The following is a 22,539-nucleotide window of genomic DNA, read 5'->3' on the forward strand; positions in this document are numbered from 1 at the left end:
AATTGTTGTAGCTTTCAATTTTTATTTCATTCTGAATTTGAAGACCTACTTTTATTGTATTTGTATATATTTAACAATGTTGCATAAAAGCTCAGTGCACATATGATATGTTTGCTACAGTTTGCAGCCAAAACTGGCTTTATATGTGCAATAGAAGAAGAGTTATGAGCATCAATCTATTGAAGCCGTGTTAAGATAGCCGCAAGAATGCTATCAAATAATATGCTTTAAATCTGCGAATGTATAAGTTATAATAAGGATAATCTATCAAATGCTACAACTATATATTCATGAACAAGTGACGTCAACAAACCATACTTATATAACATGCAAAGTGGCGGTCAAATGGAGGTGGTGTTCAATTAGAGAGAGGTGCTCTATTTTTCAACCCTTCTCTCAAAGTGGCGTTCAAATAGAGGCGGCGTTCAAATAGAGGCGGCGTTCAAATAGAGGCGGCGTTCAAATAGAGACGGCGTTCAAATAGAGGCGGCGTTCAAATAGAGGCGGCGTTCAAATAGAGGTGGATCCATCAGCAGTGAGCGTTTTTATGATGTCGAATAGTAGTTTCACAACGACTGCTTTCACACAATTTTGGCAAAGCCAAGTGGCATCCAATGCATCCGGATTTTGCCTTTTTTATGATTCCTAGTGGAAGTAACTTTGAACCCATTTGAAGCATGAAAACACAGTGATAGTTAGCATCTCTCTTATGTGAGGAAGTGCTATACTGTGAACCACAAAACTACGGATAGTTAGTGACTGGGGAATTCTGTAAATAGCTCAGCTTGTATTTCTTTAGGATTATGTTGCAATAATATAATATAACAATAAGTAATAAGATAATAACGGGGTAATAGTGCAATCATTATCCATATGACATTTCCTTCCTGATGTCTATTGCACAATTCAATCTACTGAGAACGGAGAACACCCGTTTTGAGTAGGAGTATCTAGAAGAGAATTGTAGTTGTCATATCGTGGGAACAAGGTGTTTGGGTTCTGCAATACTTTTTAGTACGAGTCTAGTTTCAGATGCAGATGTCTAGTTTCATGTTTCAGATGCATGTAACATGATAAGTTCTGTCCGATTGTCATGACGTTAGGAAGTCATCGACGGTAAAATTTTGCCCTGGAATTATCCTTGGTCTTATCTACCTTGTTCCATTAGCAACACTAAATGTATTTTTATCTCGGACCAATTCTAATGGTCATTCTTTATTTGCTCGGATGAGAGAGTTGTTTGATGTGAGCGATTGTGAGCATGTGAGCGATTGTGAGCATGTGAGCGATTGTGAGCATGTGAGCGTTGTTTGATGTAAGCGATTGTGCGTCACTAAGGTTTCCGTATATTGATCTAGAAAATCTTAGTAATAGTCATCGGCTAATGTCGATTAGCAATTAGCGAGTTTTCGCGTGTTAACGCGTAAATTATGAAGATTTGTCTTCTCTTGCTTTAATGTAATGTACGTAATACCACAAAGAATACTGCAAAGTTGGCAACTGTAGAACTGCTATGAAACCTGCAATATTTGATAAGCCTCTTGCAATGCTTTACCCTTTGTTATCTATTGCGCAATGGCCTAACAAAGCATCTGTTTGCTTTGATAATGGTAGAAACGTTTATTCACTAAAAATAACGATATTAATGATTATATGTGAACCTTCTGGAACAAATCCCACTGATAAGCATATTCCTGTTAGGATTAAAAGTGTGCCTTAGATAAATCATTACGATGACAGATAGCCTGAGTAATCAAGCCAGTGTGAATCTCTGGTCAGTTATTTTCAATTCCTTTCATACAACTTCGATATTTTCCTACCAGAACTGTCAAGAGCTATGTCTAAAAGTTGCCATGTCTGGTTACATAGCACTAATCTTAAGCTTCTGCGGTATTCGTCATTGTAAAATATTTTAATGACTATTTATTGTTGCACGCAATTATTGATGTCTGATGGTTTAAATAGGAAGTGGTAAATTAAATCGTCTAGTACTAGTGTATGAGACAGAAATGTTTCTAGGGTTGTCTAGCATCCTAGGGTATGGCTGGGACAGTTTTGAACTTAATAAGATAACTTTTCTGACCTTGTAGCGTATCAGTAAGGAAGTTAACAGCCAGAAAGCCGCAAAATGTTGCATCTAATTTAAGAGAGCTAGTTGGTCAATGACTATATCGTCATAAACTCTAAACATTAACACAAGCGTAAGGCCAGCATGCAGGCTGCATTCAAAAATGTAATTGTAACATTGCATTTTATGTAAGAGAGGATAACTCCAATCTCTATCTGTTTTATCTGATATCACATATGTACTGTCAATGCTTTACACTATTGTTATAACTAAAGAAAATTTACTTGGTGCTTCAATAAAGAATGGTATTTGATCAGCTCTATGGTCTAGATTGTTACAGTTGCTAAGATATAATGAGTTGAGTAGCTCTATTACAATATTTAAAGGCTTTTTCAGAAGCAGGTAGTTAAGCTACTGTGTTCACCGGAAGCAGGTTCCCACCTAGAGATTTGACTATGCAAGACTATTTAGTTTATTTTTGTTAAAACTGTAACAGAGAGATTTATGAGGTTTACATGTTTTTGAAAACAATCTTGAAAATCAATTTGAAAACTGAGATTTGTTTGCTCGTGTACTGGCCAATAGGATTGCTTGTAGAACAGCCGGTTTTGATACAAAAAATGGTGTATAATAAGGCTTTTTTTGTTTAAAACTACTCCGAAGCCACCCGAGTTGCTCATGCGGTAGAATGGCCAGCCATACAAACAAGAAACAGTGATGAGCTACTCTGTTTAAATGGGTTGCTGGTGATTGTTGGAGGACTGCTCTATGTGACTCGTGATTTTTTGTTTATATTTAAAACTCGCAAAAAGCAGACTGAGATTATAAATGTAGTAAATCCTTCATAAGAATTTTATCAATGTAAGTACATAGCTTATGTTATTATCCAGCTCAAGTAATTAATATAGAAGCTGGACCAGACGGTCAAATTCTTTTAGATTCTTTTTGTCATATTGTCACATTATCATGTTACTATCATGTCCAGCAGTTTAGTGTGCTGTGAGAGATCCTCAGGTGTAATAACTATACATACAATTATTCTTGAATGCCAGGATGCGGTTGGTTGATTAGGGCAGTTGTTAGAGTGCCGGTACTACCATACTGAAAGTCACGAGTTTTAATTTTGTATGATGCTATCTTTTTTCCCAAACTTGAACTGTGGCTTTAGATGGATGGTCAGGTGGACACAACTCTTATTATAGCAAAGACTAGTCCCACGAACTGTGAGAGATCGTTATGAGTAATCAGTATATCAAGAATTATCCATCAAATGGTTGGTTCTCTCAAGTGGTGAAATGGTATTGCTCTTGCCTTTTAATCGGATTACCTGGTTCGATTCCTGTGCGAGGCAATCTCTTTTCTAACACCCCGCTCTAGTTCGATAAAACCTAGTAGCCTATTACTCAAGGGCGTGTATAAATCGTCATAAGCTTTTAACCACACGGTTTATAAAAAAAAATTTTATACCAAATTAGTCATCATAAAGTTTTATATTAGCTGGTGCCATGAAAAATACTACAAATGCGTTGCAGAATGAGAACGAACACTTTTTCGGCAATTTTTTAAATGGTTAGTCCACGGTTTATTAATATTATTACAGTTTACGACATTATTACTGATAACATATGAATACTAACTTTGAATAGCACTATTGTTCAATAACAATTACCCAATGTCCATAGATCTAAAATTAATAAAAATTCGTAGCTAGTATGACTGGTCATCGCTAACAATAAATTACGATAAAATGTGAAAAATTTTGCCAAGTGAAACTAAACTCAGGATAGGTTGTTAACATTTTTTTTTGGTTCAACGCTTGCAGATGATAGTTTCCATTCATTTAGGTTTTTAGATTCATTCTTCACTTAGGTAGATTCATTGAGTGGTCTAGTGGTTGGAATGCCAGACTGTAAAGCTGAGTACCCGTGTTCAATTCCCGTGCAAGGCTATTTTATTTCTAACGCTCTCGGTCTGGCTTCGGGCACACAGATGGATACGGCTCTCATTATAGTAAAGATTATCACTTTTGCTCAAGTAAAGACGTGGTTTAAGTAGTGATACCTAATATAACGGTCTACAGATGACAAGGTATTTTTAAAGAGCCTTGTTGGAGAGCTGGTCTGTTCAGTTACTTTGTGATAGATCTCACCCGTATATGGAAGAGTTGATAACCGATTCCAAAATTGAAAATGCTTTAAACTTACCAACTGTTTCTAAGATAAACACTGGGTTTAAAAATAGTTGCGTTATGTACCAATAATGCTGGTCATAGTCGATGTTGCGTATGGTGTTTCCAAATTTTACGATATGAAAAACTGGGATTGCCGTGTACGCTAGTTTGGAATGACCGAAAGGTGTTTCGATATGTATTCATAAGATTTCAGTTGGTTGCGAAATGTCGAATAAATTATGTTATTGTATTTGGCAATGAGACCTGTTTGTTTTCCTTGAATTGTGTTTCCAGGATATTGCTGATTAAAGATCAGATTGTCCGTCATGCCAACTTTTGCTGCCCTAATATTAAACTGCTTCTTAAGGCTTCGAAGATCTTTTCTTTGTAGCATCATCATATTAGTGATGCCCTTCATACCGTAAATACTAAAACTTCAATGTTCTTGACATGTATTCTTACTTATCCGAATTGGCTCCTCAGGATGAGCTGGCTGAGATTAGAGACGCACTTTGTTAATGGTTGTATAAACAATTCCTGTCTGTGCACTGCTAGTTTCCAATTTTCCTTTGTTTTCTTTTTAAGAAGTTGTTTGCTCTTGCTACTGAAGAAGCATGGAGTTCTTTCAAATAACTCTTTTATATGCTTCAGCACTGTTTCTGGATACTTTGGTGTGATACACAAAGAACATTGATATGTATGTATCTGGTTTTAAAACAAAACATTGTTCAAACATTCATGTAACATAGCAACAAACTATCACACAATTATTATGTTTTTAGAATTATCTTTCCATTCTTTGCTTGTTGCCTATCCCTTAGTCTGCTGGGTATGTCACAACAAACCCTCATCCTTGTCTTTCTTGCACTCAGTTTCACTCTAGGAAGCTATGAGAGAACACGAGTGCTGCCTTGAAGAGGCAGCACTCAATCCCTCATAAGCAAATTTCATTGATTCGACCTTTAGGTTTCTTGCAAGCTCAATACTACCGTTTTAGGCCTCGACTTGAACAGGAAGAGGAAGGTGTCAACTATAGAGAGCAAATCGTACAGCATGACAACTCCCGAGGTCGCGATTCCGTCTGCCGTCACACTGCCTTGGTGGGCTGATCTTATAGATGCCGATGAGATGGCTGACTTGATACGCAATCAGTGCGATGAGAAGGTGCGTCTCAGTTCCTACATTTTGTATGTTCATGAGATTTAACTGTTTGAAGCTAAGGCTACAGCTTAGTAATCTTCTAAAGACCTGTCTCATTTGGTAATAGGTGATGATGATAGCATGTGGTACTAGCTATAACAAGGCTAGTCAGTAATATGGTTTTGGAAACAAACTGAAGGCAAATATATTACCCCTTATATGGATATAATATATAAGTATAAGTCTCAGTGTTTGTCTTTTTGTTTGAATCCTTGTGTCTAGTTATACCGTTTAAATTTAGCAATGAAAATCCGCATCGCATAAGATTTGATCTCATGCCCATTCGCAAGGCACGTTAACCCATGAAGCTAAATGGGCTGCAATGGATTCATTGGGCAAATAGTCATTACACCGGTTAAGATACTCATGCCTTGCTTGCTTGGAGTTAATAACTAACAACTGTTGAAGAGTAGGCTTAACGTTTGTTAAGCTGTCCCAAAGCGCGGGTATTGTTTTAGTAAAGATTTAGCTTTCCAGGTAAGTTACTAAAATTCATTAGGTAATTACTCTATTACCTGTGCAATGCTGGGCGTTTGGCCAGTCTATATATAAATCTCAAAGTCCGTATGTCCAGCTATAGCGGTCAAAATGTAGCGATGAAAATTCGACAGCGCTCTGGATATCATCTTGAAACCTCCAGATCTGAAGTCAATGAGCCTAACTATTGAACTACACGGGATACAATGAATAAAATGGTTGACACAGGATGCACCGCCGGGCATTCAACTAGTATATATATTATATGTATAGCTGTACAGTGTTATGGATATGCTCGTGACAGCACTATTTTGTTCTCACTATAACCTTTAACTCCAGTCAAGTGTGCCTACAAAGCACAGAATACAAGTAGTACGATTATTTTGAAATAGTGGAAGCAGTTGATTGGTAAATGGGTTAGAATGTCTGTCTACCAAGATAGATGTCATGAGTTCGAATCCCATATGAAGCAATCCTTTTTCACTAGCTTCTAACCTTAGCTTATCATAGTCAAGATTGTTAGTCATGTTCAGACATTGGTTAAGGTTTTTCCAGTTTGATTGCTATGATAGGACAGATACTGTCACAAAGGTTCTCTCTCCCAGCCCTCGTCTCATCCCTTGCCTCATTCCTTTCTCTACTGCTTGTTTATCGCCTATGACAGGTGTGGCAAGTGCGGCTTATGTAGGCACTACTACATATTATGACTTCTGTTTGACAGGTGCTGCTCATCGACTGCCGATCATTCATAGAGTTCAACCAAAGTAACGTTGTTAACTCTATTAACGTATGCTGTAACAAGATAGTGAAGAGGAGGCTCCAGCAAAACAAGGTCAGTGGATGTCTCCTAAACTTCTTACGCTGTCTATGAATTAGAAACCAGAATGCTCAAGTTTTGGACCTCATGAGGAATTTCCAAAACCAAAAAAATTTGGCTCACTAAATTTGCGCTATCTAATGGAGACTCTCCGACAAAATTAGTCTTTCACAGAGCCTGACCACTTACAGATAAGCTGATATGCTTAGGGTAGGTTAAGTTAAGTTTTCCTGAGTTTTTGGGATATTAATCGCAAGAAAGACGCAATCATCATGTCCCTCTAGGTTGATGATTGAATTTCCTCAAAAAATATGAAGTGCTGGTAGCCATATTTGCATATTCTCTCCTTAGAATAATTTCATACATCCCATAGATTGTACTATAGGGAGACAATGCTAATGACATTGTGGAATTATCTTCTCCTTGCAGCCACAACTAGCTTTTATTATTGTAGGGTATAAATGTTATACATCAATTGTAGTGGTACAACTTGGTGCAACAGCCAGATTAGGATTAGGCAATAGTATTTGTTATAGCCAAAAATTTTCAGCCTGAGGGTTATCATTTGAGCAGTCGCCTAAAACCAGTTGGTCAACTCTAGTATGAGCTATTACCTGTAACCCCATGAGTTTTATAATTGCACTTAACCTTTATATCGAAGGTTGTTTAGCGTGTTTTAAAAAAGGACTATGGCAATATTGAAAGACGTAGATGTTGTAAAAACTTAATGCAGGATGAAATCTTTAAAGTTACTGGCATTGCTTGCCATGAGCAGACAAACCTTGATAGTGCATGCTTATTTGTAAATTCTTGAACAGGTTTTGGTGACATTATAGGAGCTAACCCGCTCATTGATTTATACTCCGGTCTATGACTATAAACACAAGGTTTGATAGAGGTAACATTAGCAGGTAAACAACCTGTATTGAACATGTAGTTGGTCTGGTATTAATTATTTCAAACTAGGTTGTTTGTCATAAACTAGTGCTACGATAAGTTTTACTTTGAGCTTTTTATTGGCCTTTCAATTCACATGAGAAAATCACGTGACAAGACAATAACCAAATTTCATGGCTACGTCATCGAAATAAAGAGATTCAAATCTACAGCGGCTTTTCGTTTTTGAGCTTTTAAGAGCTTGTAATCACCTTTTCACATATTTTGCACCTGCAACACAACAGAGTAAGACATGGTGAATCTTTTCATATCAAATAACTGTAATGTGATTCTCTTTTGGAAAGAGAATCCAAACTACGGTGGTCTCGTGTGGCTGTGATTTTCTGTTCGTTTTTGAGCTTTTAAGAGCTTGTAATCACCTTTCCACATATTTTGCACCTACAACACAACAGAGTAAGACATGTTGAATCTTTTCGTATCAAATAACTGTAATGTGAATTTTGTTGCAAGTCAACCTTTAACAGACACACACTGACAAAGTGGGATTTATCAATCTATATTTATATATAAATCTTACTTAATTCTTACGGGTAGTAAATTCTATTACCCGGGCAACGTCAGGCATTCAATTAGTATAGATAATATGCTCCATCACATCATCGTTGTCTTTTTAAAATATAGAATAAAAAGCCAGATGGCTAGCGTAGTTAAATACTAACCTACACATGAACAAGTGTGGAAAGGGAACTAATCTGGGATAAGAAGGGTTTGTTTTATTCACATAACATGACTCATGTTAGTTCCTACTTTTATCTAGATCATTCCATGTGCTGATTCGCTGCTCTTCCTTCTTTGGCTTATCACGACATGGACTGACTACTATCTCCTCTAATCCTTGTGATTTAAGGACATTTATGTAATCTGTCAGTCTTGAGCTTTCTTCCTAAACCCTTTTAAGGCTGGTACACATTGTATCGTAGTATGTCGACACTGTTCTATCGACTATTATTTGTTCAATAGCGTGCAACCTAGACCGATGGCATGACCGAGGCAATGCAATATGTCGGGAAACATTGTAGCTGTCAAACTTGCCCTATATGTTGCTGAGCATCCATGATTGCCTGTGCAATGTGCACTAGTTAGGCTGTCGCTGATTGCTTGATCTTTATTTCCCTTCATGGCAGTTACTGCGGGGCTAGTATGTCATCGTTTTAGCGACCTCATAGTATAAGGAGAATACTATGCCTCGGACTGTTCGCTGATATAAACACAGATGGGTTTGTGATAGTGTGAACAAACTTATCGCAGGCGATCACCGACATCAAATGCCGACATATTGCGATATAGTATGTACCTGCCTTTAGCTGCTGCGTCATACCGATGCCGATTTGTACGCGGGTACAGCGCTATAACTCCTCATCATGTCATTCTTTGTAACTGTCTGACTGACCTTATAAGAAAAAGATTTTCAATTAGTATTAATTACCTCTGCCCTTCAATCACCATGGCTCGATGGCGCAATTCATCTGCAAATTCGCATCATCCGCAGGCGACAAAAATCTGCAAGTCAAGCGAGTTTGTCACTCACAATTTTTGTCGACTGTTTCATATTTGCGAATGATGCATAAAAAATGCCGTGGAAGCTATTCCATTTTAAACATTTTCCAAACTTCAGTCGTTCTTATTTCGATTTGAAATGGGAGTGCCCCGTTAGGACGTCTGATTTGGACTTTCTAGTCTTAATTAACAAAGCGCCAGCGTTAATCTGCAACGAGTTAATGTTCATTAAAACGCTTATCGCATGGTAAGTGAGCACGATTCCAAATTCACATAATCTACACATTAGAAACAGTGAATTATTATACCACATGAACACAAGCAGAACCCATCCTATAATGAGTATCTACCCAAATCGGTCTACTACCTCTTTGGTTATTCAAATTATAACAAAGTAGTGTAACTGAGGGGATGGTACCCTGACTCATTCCAGTGCCAACACATTTAGTTTAGCCACGGCATCGCAGCACATCGTTCACGGGTCTTTGGTCACGGGAGTACGCTCTCCACCTATCCTCACATCTGTTTGATGTCTAAGTGTGTTTAGATTGCCTGACTCATCCAATTGTAATGCCAAGCAATCAACTGCGGACTTATTAAATGGCTTCAAACAGCCCTTCCCAGTACACATTACGTTATTCATTTCACACCTATTCTAAGTCTCTACGGGGAGATCGGGCATTGCTGCGGGCCTGTAGACGCGACCCGTTCTTATTGTTGTACTTAGTCTGTGTCCTTAAGCTATATCTGGAACATCTGTCTCCTCATCTGCCATGGACATGAAGGGCTATTGATTTCTGTTTCATTCAGCAGTTCTCCAAAATGATTAGTAAACTATGCTTTTAGCGATATTTCCCCTAGAGTTTAGCCGATACTGGGTGGGTCGGGCATAAAATAGTCTAGTATAAATAGTCTATCCGCCGAGACACTGCAGTAGGCTTTAGTTCAAGGAGAATAACAATATTTCGATAGATTTTCTAGGCCAAGATATACATATACGTATTTAGTTTATACTATGGTCTGTACTTGAATGTTTCAAGTACTTTGATTGCAAATTATATTAGTGTAATTAATATGTATATTGTATAATATATTATATATAATATATTATACAATATAATATAATATATTATATAATATATTATATATAATATATATGTTATATATATTTTGTAACGATGTATTATATAGAATTAGTTTTTTTAGCTAAAATATAACGATATACTAGCCACTAGCCAGCATGATAAGTTTTACTCAATAGGTTTTTATAGAGATTGTACAAAGGAACAGAGCATGTATTTAGATGCATGGAAACAATTTCATACTACAGAAACAAATTGTAGCTGTTTTTAAGCAGAAAAGTGTCATACACATTAACATCATAAAGTCAAATATAAAGAATGATACTCAAACTGTGGGAAGGGAAAAGATACCGCTGTAAATTTGGTAATAACTAGCAGCAGCATAAGCTAAATGTGAGCAACTTGGAAATCGTAAATTTTATGTTAAATCAAGCTAGATTTCTATTTGACAAGCATCTAAAAATGGGTTATGCCAAGAAAAGCATGCCGAATGGTCGATGGTAATTTCTTCATGTGGTGACTCATTGACACCTTGCCACACTCTGGGGTGAACTCTGATTCTCGTTTTTAATAGGGCCCTTTCGATGACTCATCGTTTGGGGCCTGCTGTTGAAGACCATTGTCTGTATCTCAATCACCTGCTGGGGCTGCCAACAGGCTATATTGCTGTTGATCCAGTACTTTCGAATACCGGTGCCAATGTTCCATGACATGCACCTGAAGGTACTCGATTGATGTCTTCATTCTCCAGCCACCTACATAAAATGAAGAGAGCTTAGGTTGTTGGATGGAAGTCATTTGTTGTTTGGTTGAAAATAATTTTGTTACTCAATCCATACATTATGTTCCATCGGGCTGATGGTATGAATTTGGAGTTGTCCGCGTGTGTTTAGTTACCATGTGATAAGTAGTTCTGTGGACGTTTGCATGTAACGGATTAATACGGGCGCTCTGAGGACTTTTGGAATTCTACGCCAGAGGTCATAGCGGTGTACTCTTGTCTCGTCAAATCAAAATATTAACGACTCAAGTGTGGCAATGGTTTTAAACGAAATAGCCTGCACAGAATCTTTTTCATTCGCAACAGCCGGTTCCATCATTTGCGAACATGAACGTTTCATAAAAATTTACAAGTAACAAAACTCGCTTGACTTGCAGATTTTTGTCAGTTTCGTCATAAGAATGGCATAACATAGTGTATGTTGTTGGTTGGAAGTGATTTGTTGTTTTGTTGAAAATACTTTTGTTACCCGACTCATATGCAAGGTAGGTTGAGCTCAGTCGCATAGTTAGATGCCTATTCAACTGCTAGGCACTTACTCCTGGAATGAATCCCAGTCATTTGCTAGGACTATAACTTGCAAGAGATGTGTATTCATGTATGAATACTGTCATAGGATGTGTGAGTTATATTTCATTTTATTGTACTTCCAGCCTATCGTGTCATCTTTGTTGTAGCATGACTCATACACTCATTACCGCTTTGCAAATCAGTCTTAATTTGGTGCGTTGCGTGTCATAAATTTTGTTAAATATGGCGTGAGATGTCACTGAATTAAGCAGCCTAGTACATATTCCGCAAGCTCATGTATATTTTTGTGTTTACACCATATTTATATGTTTTTTTAGCAATTTATTACATGTGAGAGTGAAATATTATTGTAGCGTGTGGAGATCTCATTTTTGCTATGCCTTTAAACATGAACTGGCACAAAGTTTTAGTAGATCTTTTCAGAAAGAATTGGTATTTTTTTATCATTTGTGGTTGTTTTTGATGTTTGAGATGATCTTACTGCCAGGATGTATCAAGATTAAAATTCACAAAACTTGATCACAGTTAAAATGCTCAGCTCTAGCGAAATTGTGATTAACACATCGATAGAGACATGCAACGCTACAACTCGACTGCAATAGCCGATTTCAGCTATTGCAGCAATCCTTCGTTTTTTCGTGACGTCATTTTATCGTTGTCGGCCATCTTTATAGACAATTTTATCGTTAGAAACACAAAGCATTTGCAATGATAATTTGAAAACGATGTTTTTGTTTGCAATTTTTTATTATAGTATCAAAACAACACTTAAAAGTACTAATAAATCAAAGAAAAATGATCATTTTCTACAAAAATGGTGGTTTTTTCGTGAACGAGCGCATGTGCAAACGACTTGATGACGTCAAAAAAGAAACGATGGATAATGACTAGTGATGTCATTTTGCAAGTATTTTTGTTTATTTGTGGCCTTTTAACCGCGATAAATTTTTGTCGACTTTCATCTTGAAATGTCCTGTCAATCAGATCACTTCAAACACCAAAAACAATCACAAATGATCAAACGTACCGATACTTTCTGATAAAATCAACAAAATTTGGTGTAAGTACAACTTTAAATATTTGAAATAGTAAAAATTGGGGCACATGTACCGGGCCGAGTGCGCGGTAAATTACAAAGGCAAGTCTGGCAGTAAATTACAAACATTCCGAATGGATTAGCTGGCAGACTAATACAACTAGATACGCTGTTAAGTTCTCTGTAGTAGCTTTGTTCAATAGCAGGTCTTTAGTGCAGGAACCCCTTTATACGTAGTTCTAGACTGGCGATTCTTTACCTTGTTGGCCGTACTGAACCCCGCCCAGTTTTGTGTACGCTTTCACCAAAACCTTTATTAAAACATAAAATATGATTTTTCCACATTCCAGACATGTGTATGTTTTACTGGCGCACAAAATGAACTGTGCATTACCATCACTGTGTTTAAAGAACAAAACCAATACAATGCATGAACTCGCAACTAATCACATATATATATCTTTTTCTGTAAGATATGATCTTGTAAATCGGTATGACTTATGCTGTCGCCTTTGAGAGGCCTCCGCTGAATCCCTGAGAATGAAATGCAAATGAAATGCTGTTGGGTTCGATCGAACCCAGGTTAAGAATCACTTCCATTTTATCATTGCTGTAGATTAACTGTAACAGTTTTCCAAAGTATCTTGTATGGATTCACATTGTGGACACCTTTCAATGCTGCACATTTAGCTGTGTACTGCTTATATCTTGTACTGACTTATACTAGCAGTGATACAGGATTTATTGATATTCATTCAGATAGACTGTGGGTGGGTGTCTAAGTGGTTGGTTCTCAGGAACCAGGTGGAGTTTTAAAACCAAATATTTTAGTGATCATGGAGGTAGCATGAAGCACAGGCTTCTTAAGTTTGCATTAAATCAGCCAAAATTGTGGAAGCAGTGTTGAGACAGACCAACAGACAGACATAATGATAATATGGGATTATTAATATAGATTATAAAAGCGTCCATTAAGATCTGGTGTTCTCAAATAGGTCTGTGTTGAGTAGCTGTAGAAATGCATAGAGTGATACATCAGTTGATCAGCTTTGTGCCAAGAATCTCTGCTAGAATCAGACTAGATACTTGCGGAGTTTTCTCCCCTTTGCTGTGGTGAAGCTGCGTGTTAACAGAAATATAACTTGGTAAAGTTCTACTTAGTATTTGAATCTTTTCATTTCCAATTTATACCCGCATGAGTAATGACTTAGTCAGGCTGGCTAGGAACATTGCTCACCCCTTCCTGTGCAGCAGGTAGCCGAGTACGCGTTTGGTGTCTTGCGGTTAGTTCTGTGGTCATTACAGCTGGAGTTAACTTGTATGTATAATGAGCTATAAAACAGATTTCCTCGCCAAAGCTGGCAGAAATGGACCAACGGTCAGTTTTGGCTAACCAATTCTTGTCTGAAAAAGGCTTCGATTAGAAATCCTGAAAGGCCTTCGGTGATGTACATGCCATGGTTGTCATTGAGCGATTCCGAGGATGTTGGTCATTGGCGAGGGCTGATGTTTTTTCCATTTAGGCAATTATAACCCATGCAACATCCTGTTGAAGCTGTTCCAATCATGAATCCAAAAGTTGAAGTAGAAAAAAAGACAAAAGATTTACATTTGTGATGTAAGGCACAAAAATAGTTCTGGCTACATCGTAATGACTAATAAAAGAGATGTCGATGAAAATATAAACAAGAATCCCAGACTCTATAGTTGCCCACTTCAACTATGGTTGTACTTCAACTGCTGAGGGATTGTTTACAAGAATCTTGTGAAATCACATTTTCTGTTGGCAACCAATTCACTTTTTTATACCAGCAGTTGTTGTATTTTATGACCTGATCTATTAAGTTCATTATGAAACTGTTAATGGTTATAAAGAAATAATTAAAATTAAGTTTTAATTGAACCAAAATACGGGAGCAAAGTGGTCACTAACAAACGAAAACAGCATAGCAGCTGAGAATTATTCATCGGCTCTTGTAAGCGACTGTCCATAACACAAATTTTATGGACAAGTTTTTAATACATTGGTGAAAATACAGCCATGTTCTGACATCGCCTAGAGTAAATTACAGTGCAAATTTGATTGTTACAGCTAATACGATACCAATTTAAAGCTGATCATGTCAAAAACATATTGTTTATAGAAGAAAGTCTGCCTTGGAAAGTAACCGTATTGATTTGTAGACATTAAAGTATTTCAAAAACTCAAAGGTTACGTTAAGCAAACGTAAAATCATGCAAAGTACGAGCGTACAATTTGTGAAGTTTTAAAATCGGGTGTTAAAACAGCTTCTGTATAACAGTTCAATGTTTATTAACGCGTAGAATGAAACGATTCGATTAAGAATGGTCGGTTTTATTATGAACTAACCAATAAATACAGTTACTTTACGTTTTAGCAAGTTCGTTCTATTGTAGTAAGACTGGTGGCTTTATGGCAAACCAATTTAGCTGACTACAAACTGTAGTGACATTTAATGTGTACACATGCTTCTTTATTTAGCTTTGGGTAGTCTGAAACCTAACAGCTATCTGTAGCTGCTGCCTTTACCCTTTCTATTCATCTTATGTTGACAGCTAAAGATAGAGGAGTTCCTTTCTTCCACGTGTCACATCGAAATCGATGATGGCTACATGATCATTTTGTACGACAATACTACGACCGATGCTAGCTGTCTCCCCGATGACAACATTGTCACAATTCTAGGCAGCAAATGTAGCAAGGCATTTAGCCGAGTACGGGTGCTCTACGGTACGTTGACACTATTGTTATGTCTGCTAAGGCTTGCGGTAGTGTATAAATATTGTGGTCAGTTTATGCCAGGACAACCCAAGCTTTATGAGTGCACTAAGTGAGAGCGAGATATTACTAAGAAATGAATATTATAGGAATGAGTGTTTTTCCTGGATCATTTGCTATTCTTGTTAGCCGATGCATTAACTTTTGTATACAAGCCAAGTGTAGTTTTGACTAAAGACTGGTTCACACTATATAGCTGTATGTCAGTGTTAATCACACAATATTTCGTGATCGTCTGTAATAACAATGTTCACACTACCACAAACCCATCAGTGTTTACATCAGTGAATCGTCTGTGATATACTATGAAACGATGAAATGCTAATCCCGCAGCAACTGTTATGAAAGAAAATATAATCGAGGAATCTATGACGCTAAGCCAATCATCGCCGCTGAAGTGGTACACATTGCACAGACTGTTGTGGATGCTCAGCAAACTATCAGGAGATTTTGACAGCTGCAATCTTTCTCAACGTATTTGGGTAGTCTCGGCGATGCTATCGTATTGCGGTACACGTATTCGACAATTAATCACCGAGAGTACAACACCGTCATACTGCGATATAATGTGAACCAGTCTTGAGTAAACTTTAGCGATGTAAAGAATACTGTGATAGTAAACTTGTTAACACCTTATAAGCAGATTTTGCCTGCTGTGTTTGTTCCTGTCTAATGACATCATCTCTGCTTCACTTTGGCTAGTTTTCTATTACTTGAACTCAATTGTAATCTCGATAGCTTAAAAATATTTTCGGCTGCACACAACATGGGGTGTGTTATTTCAGTGCTGTTAATGTAATAGCGATGTATTTCACCAGCATTCTACAACTATCGATTGCAAAGTATGACACACAACGCACTATCACTACGTTTCTATGGGCAGGTCTGTATGTATTGAATGAATTCCAGTTCCATCGCTTGATTGTGTTGCCGCGCGCGGTAATTAGTTGGCAGGTCTGTACTGACTTAGGGGTGAGTCATCCGCAGCGTGGTCAGGTGCGCGTTGATCACCACACATGATAGCATAGCTTGTTTGGCCTTAGCGACCGGTTATTTATTGGCCGATCTTCGACAGGCCAAGTTGGACATTGAACTGTAGTCGAGTAAGGCTCTAGTATTTATTTGGGAGTGACATCATCTCTATAGCTGCAAGAGCAAAACAGTTTCTAGTCAATTCTCAGTAGCTGTTGGATATGACTAGAATGCCTTGTCTTGCTTACGATAATTCTACTGTCGGCTGCATATTTAGTCGACCAGCGACATACTACTCTACCTCTGCGATGTACAAGCATAAGCGAAAATGTAAGTATTCACTGAAATAGGTAACTCGCTGCCCAGAATCGTTGGTTGGATATTCTGCATTGACTTAATCATGTCTTATTCGCCAAATTTTAAAAGTATTGGTGAGCTGCTCCGTTCCTGTTTGATGAATAAATGACTCATGTCTTACTCGCCAAATTTTAAAAGTATTGGTGAGCTGCTCCGTTCCTGTTTGATGAATAAATGACTCGTTGTGAGAGATTTGAATAACCTGTGTTTCTGTTGTTTGCTCATGGTATACCATATACATTCATAGATGCTTGCAATTTGGCTGTCTTTGGACGTTTTTGGCAGATTTTCACATTCAGGAAATGAAATTTGGTGGTCTATTTTTCTTCCAAATGCGCTGGATGCAATCTTATAGTTCAGTAGTTTGCTCAAAGGCTGGCATCATGCTCATCTTCTCGTTTATCTGCCTAAATCGAGGTCAACAGGCTTTCGTCAGTTCAGTTCTTAGGATGATATCACGTACATCTGTAGTAATCATTGGTTTCATTGAATAGCATCTGTACCAAGATTAAATTCATTTACCGATTAGTCATCATGATTAAGAGGAGTTTTCACAGTAGCTAGCGCCGTCATGGCCTGTAACCCTTTTCATACCTCCTTCGTCAATGCCTTGTCTACGAAACATCATCAGTACACTCTATAGCCCCTTTGTTCTAAACTCCTACTGTCTCCTAAAGTGTCTATTCAGCTGATGCTTTGGATGTGTAAGGATCTCTTTGAAGTCTGGGAAGGTGGTAACCAACAGTGGTTGTCTGTTGAACACCCTCAGAAATGTTTGTTCAAACAGAGATGATTGTCCTACTGCAGTCTACATGTAGTTGTATGGCAAGATATCATTGTTGGGTGTCTGCCTGCCTAAAACTTAGTATGAATTTAAAAGTTGATGTTTCTCACGCATTTGGACAGTTCCTGACGATCTTTGGAGGGGTGGAAGACTCCTGACATATGCACCTAGCTATCAAGATTCAGCAGTCCACTACATTCCTGTATAGTACAGGAATTTGTCTCTAGACAGTAGTATTGATGTCATTAGAGCTTTGATGATATTTGTGATTGGATTTATTGTGATAAAATGATGAATGTTTTAGGAATTACGCGTATTTCAGTTATTTGTGTCGCCATAAGCTCATTCTGTTTCATCGGTTAAGAATTCTTAAACAGTAGCTGCCATGATGGCATGAAATTTCTTGCTGGCGTTTTATCGTAAATCTTATTGACCAAACATTGACACCTCGCAAATACAAACCAGTTCCTCTTCAAACAGGTAAGTGTTAACCAAGCTAATGGCTGGTGGCTTTATAACACTTCATCTGTAGTGGGGAAACGGACCTATAGCAAATGAAAAGCTTTGGTCATGGGGCTATTTTGTTAAATCGACGCATGCTCTCAAAATACCAGCTTTGGAAAGGTTCCAAATCACTTGATTTCCCCAAATAACTGTTGAGTGACCAGTCTGTGCAATAGTTGGATTGCTTGTAAACAACAAACAATCAATGCATTATCAGCTCTGAGTCAGATGGCTGATACACTGCCTTATGGGAGTTTATTGTTAGCCGACAATACAGCAGCATGGCGGCAGCACGGCGTGGCAGACGTCCTGTTACAATGAGTAACCACGGGTGAATTAATCCACAATAGAGTTTGCTCGAGGCGCGTGTATAACCAACAGTAATTGCATGGCTCTTTTCTCAAGAGGTCTGTAGTTTTTTAATTGTGAGTTACCACTGGCTGATTGATATGATGATTTCAGGCAGCGATAAACTTTTTTATTCCGATGGTATGTCTGTATGAGTATTTGCTTCAAGATGTTCCTCATTCTCTGCTGATTGGTCAATCGGTATAATAAACACAATGTGATTAGTACTTGTTCATTCGGAATTTCATCAGTTAGCTATTGGCTGGTATTGTTTGTTATGTTTCCTCATCTATTTCTGCCATTGTTGGTTTGACATTCGGTACGTAGTCACATATTCTCCTAGAATGCTCAGATATAATATGCGTAGGTATCGTGACACATTTCTCTGAAAATGTCACATATTTGAGACACTGGTAGAGGCATGACTTGTTGAGCGCATCTCCGTTGTGCCGCAAGCCAAACCGATATTAAAGGGGTGTTTACGCTGATCATAGCATTTGGATGAGTGGGCAATCAATGTCCGTAGATATGAGTGCGGTGAATTTACATTTGGTGACAAGCCTTTGACTTTGAACAGAGTGTTTTGAAAATAACATTATTTATATGGTGTCTTCAAGTCAAGAGTACCAGCATGATTAACATGGAGTGCCTGTGATCATCACTAATCAAGCCATGCATGGTACACGTATTAGAATCTTAGTGTGAAGTGAGGCCATCAGCTTTGTACCATCGAATTGGATGTTTTGAAGCTAAAAGCAAATTCACTCAAAAGCATTAAAACCTGTTGTGAGCTTTTGTCATAACAGGTAGCTGAGGATTGTTCAGTTCTAGTGAGAAAGATTGCATCTGCCAGGCGACATCTAAAAATGAATGTGTTAGTAAATATGAAGTCCTTCAATCAAATCTAGAATAAATGTCACAAAATGTTTCATTGATATATGTTTTGGTATCTACTGTGGCTTGACATTTCTCATTGTGTTTTGCCTCCAAGCTATCGTCTGAAATCACAATTGTCTTATGTCGGTCTATCGATTGGATCACCAGAAATAGCGGAGAAGCCGTGGGCAGGTAACCCGCTGCGTGCATATTGGCTGGCTGAAGTTCCTTCTTTTTCATAGCTTTCGAGAAAGCTCTGAAAAAAATAGCTGACAATTATAAAAGGGCTTGCGCTATCACAATTAATTACCCTACAAATGATTTATATGAGGCTAGACAGGTCTCAAAACCAGACAAAGCCGAAAAAGCTTTTGGAAGTCATTCAATGTCAAACTCTCTGGTCTAGAATATTTTTAAGAACTATAATGAGACGTTGAAAACCTGTTTGATAAGCCCATTTAAACAGGTTTTAACACTTGAAAACTTCCATTTAAACGCTTGTTAGTAGAAATCAATCTTAGCCCCTGCATGCAATTCTAGAAACCAGTGTTTTCGCGGCAAACTATAGACACCTTTTGGTTTGTGGTTCGGATTTATAGTTTTGGTCGAATTTACTTTCAGGTGGATTTTTGGAGTTTCAATCACATCACCCGTCGCTGCTGGAAACTAAAGCCAAGACAGTCCATCAGCAAGCTACCGCGTCTCTCTCCCAGCCATGTCTCCCCGTCACCAATATCGGGCCGACCAAAATACTTCCGTATCTCTTCCTCGGTTCCATGAAAGATGCTCTCAATGCTGATTTAGCCCAGGTGGGTCTTTCATCACACCTGATATCGTTGTTTGCCTCTCTACGTAGGCGAGCATAGACTGATGCCCAGAATCTGTGTTTTAGTTGAGATAGTGTGATAAAAGCAGTGTTTTTGTTTGTTATCCGGTTATAACTAACTATGAGAGGAGTGCTCAGACCTTTTTAGATAGTTAATTAGTAACACGGCTTTGAAAGGTTAGGTAGTTTCTTTGTCCCTAATTTTGTTCATATGACATCATCATGCATTTAAAAGATCCGTATTTAAAATATTGTGAATTATTGAGTCATTAAGCTCGATTTTATGTTATAATTCATACAGCTGACTAACAGTAAACCTGGTGATGCTGGGAATTCTGTCACGTTTAATCATATAGTTTGCAGTTGGGTGTTTAAGATGCTGGTTCTAAGAAAATGGGCGGAGTTGGAAACTAAATATATTTGGTAGTTTGGAGGAAGGCACAGAGTCTATACATTTGTGTAGTTTTGTGAAGGCCAAAAATGCAGAATTATATAGTGTTTACTTACATGTAGATTTAAGGACAATGAAAAGGTGTGATTTATTATTATAAATAACTCCTAAAAGGTAGAAAAAAAATGTCTTCTTTTTCACACTAACCCTTTGATCATTTCTCAGTTGTTCATTGGTTGTCGCTGCTTTTTGTTACAGGCAAATGGTATCACCTATGTTCTCAATGTGAGCATGACTTGTCCCAAACCCGCGCATATCCAAGATGGCCACTTCCTACGCATTCCCGTCAATGACAATTACAGCGAGAAGCTGCTCCCCTATTTCCATGATGCATTCCAGTTTATTGGTAAGTCCTATTATTATGGTTTCATTGTGTGGATGATGCCGGTTTGGAGTTGTGCGCACATTGAGTTATTGCATGATTAAGTGTTCTATGAGGAATTCTATGCCAAAGGTCATACCGGCGCACTCCTGTCTCGCTTAGCAGCATGCAATCAAAACAGGAATGATTAAATTGAAAAAAATGTTTAAAGTGGAATTGCTTGCGTGGCAATTTCTTGCGCATCATTCTTAAGTGCCTGTTTCCATCTTTCGCAAGCAGGAAACATTCGATAAAAATTTGCTAGTACCAAAACTCGTTTGTCTTTCGGATTTGTTGCCATTTTTATCTTGAGGATGAGACCAATGAGTCAACTGTTGCAGATAAGGTAAAGGAGTCTGGTGGTTGTGTGCTCGTGCACTGTCTGGCTGGAGTGTCACGTTCACCCACGCTCGCCATAGCTTACATAATGAGGTGCTACAACATGGTATCTGAGGAGGCCTACAGGTTGGTATTACTTGTGGTCAATCTAATTTCATAGAACTATTCAGATCTAGAGATGTAATACTCATTCTTCACACATCTTAATATGTATGCGTAAAATATGGAAAAAACAAACTAAATTTAGTTTGAATTAACCTTGAAGCTTAATATATATATATATATATATTATATATATTAAGCTACAATTTTAATTAGGTAATATATATACCTTAATTATATATATTATAATTATGTATAATATTTATTATTAGTGTATATATATAATTACAACTATATATATTAAGCTACAATTTTAATTAGGTAATATATATACCTTAATTATATATATTATAATTATGTATAATATTTATTATTAGTGTATATATATAATTACAACTAGGGTTCTACTATATTATAACCTAATACAGTAAGATAATATTAAAATGAAAAAGCTCTACAAGAAATCGGAGCAAATAGTACTAATTATGTAAAATAGTCTCATAATAATCTGATTATATATATAATCAATAGAAGAACTAGTTTAGTGAAGATACTAAAATGATTGCTCAAAATACAAAACACCAAGTATACTTGTTCACCATACATAGCACTATTCTATACACTAGGCTCTTTATATTTTATACTATAGTCTATATCTAAGACATGAGGTCCCAGGCTCGATTCCCAACAACTGCATTTTTCTGGCTGTCCCTGGACAAGACCCTTGCTAACATAATGTCTATGAACCCTATGATGATTGATGAGTCTATGATGAGTGCAAAATCTAATACGTATATATGTATGTGTACATATCTATAGATATATACATGTATGTGAATTCAAACCAATAAAAATAATTTTATAAACAAAAGATTATTTCTGTTAGTTATTTTGAATTCATTATTTAATTAAGAGGCACACATAAGAATGAAGCTATGGATGTCATATATGCAAATGTCAAAAAAGAGAATTACATCGTTGGTGCATCGTGAAATTATAATGTAGCAATTTTGCCGTTTAACCGATTCAACACGCACAAAGTTTCAAGGCTATGCACGAAGCTCTAAATGATGTACATCATTAACTTTCGGGTTTATCAACTTGTTACATGGCAGCAACGTGCAGGTCTTCATCAGACCATGTAAGATATCTGATTAACTTCTAACACATAATTTATTGTGCATGAAATATTTCGTTTTTGTT

At 37.3% G+C, this 22,539-nt stretch overlaps 1 protein-coding gene across 3 annotated transcripts in view; it reads left to right on the forward strand.

Annotated features, from left to right (window-relative positions):
* Positions 1-22,539, forward strand: part of LOC137408220 (dual specificity protein phosphatase 16-like) — a 63,209-nt gene that overhangs the window by 37,177 nt on the left and 3,493 nt on the right. For all 3 annotated transcript variants that reach the window (XM_068094637.1, XM_068094636.1, XM_068094638.1), the window contains 6 exons: positions 5,236-5,402; positions 6,637-6,747; positions 15,194-15,368; positions 19,879-20,066; positions 20,733-20,880; positions 21,237-21,360. In XM_068094637.1, the coding sequence (XP_067950738.1) occupies positions 5,292-5,402; positions 6,637-6,747; positions 15,194-15,368; positions 19,879-20,066; positions 20,733-20,880; positions 21,237-21,360 (857 nt within the window). In that variant the 5' untranslated portion in view covers positions 5,236-5,291. The remainder of the gene's footprint in view (positions 1-5,235; positions 5,403-6,636; positions 6,748-15,193; positions 15,369-19,878; positions 20,067-20,732; positions 20,881-21,236; positions 21,361-22,539) is intronic.

This window comes from Watersipora subatra, chromosome 11 (genome assembly GCF_963576615.1).
Source record: "Watersipora subatra chromosome 11, tzWatSuba1.1, whole genome shotgun sequence".
In the NCBI taxonomy this organism is placed as follows: Eukaryota; Metazoa; Bryozoa; class Gymnolaemata; order Cheilostomatida; family Watersiporidae; genus Watersipora; species Watersipora subatra.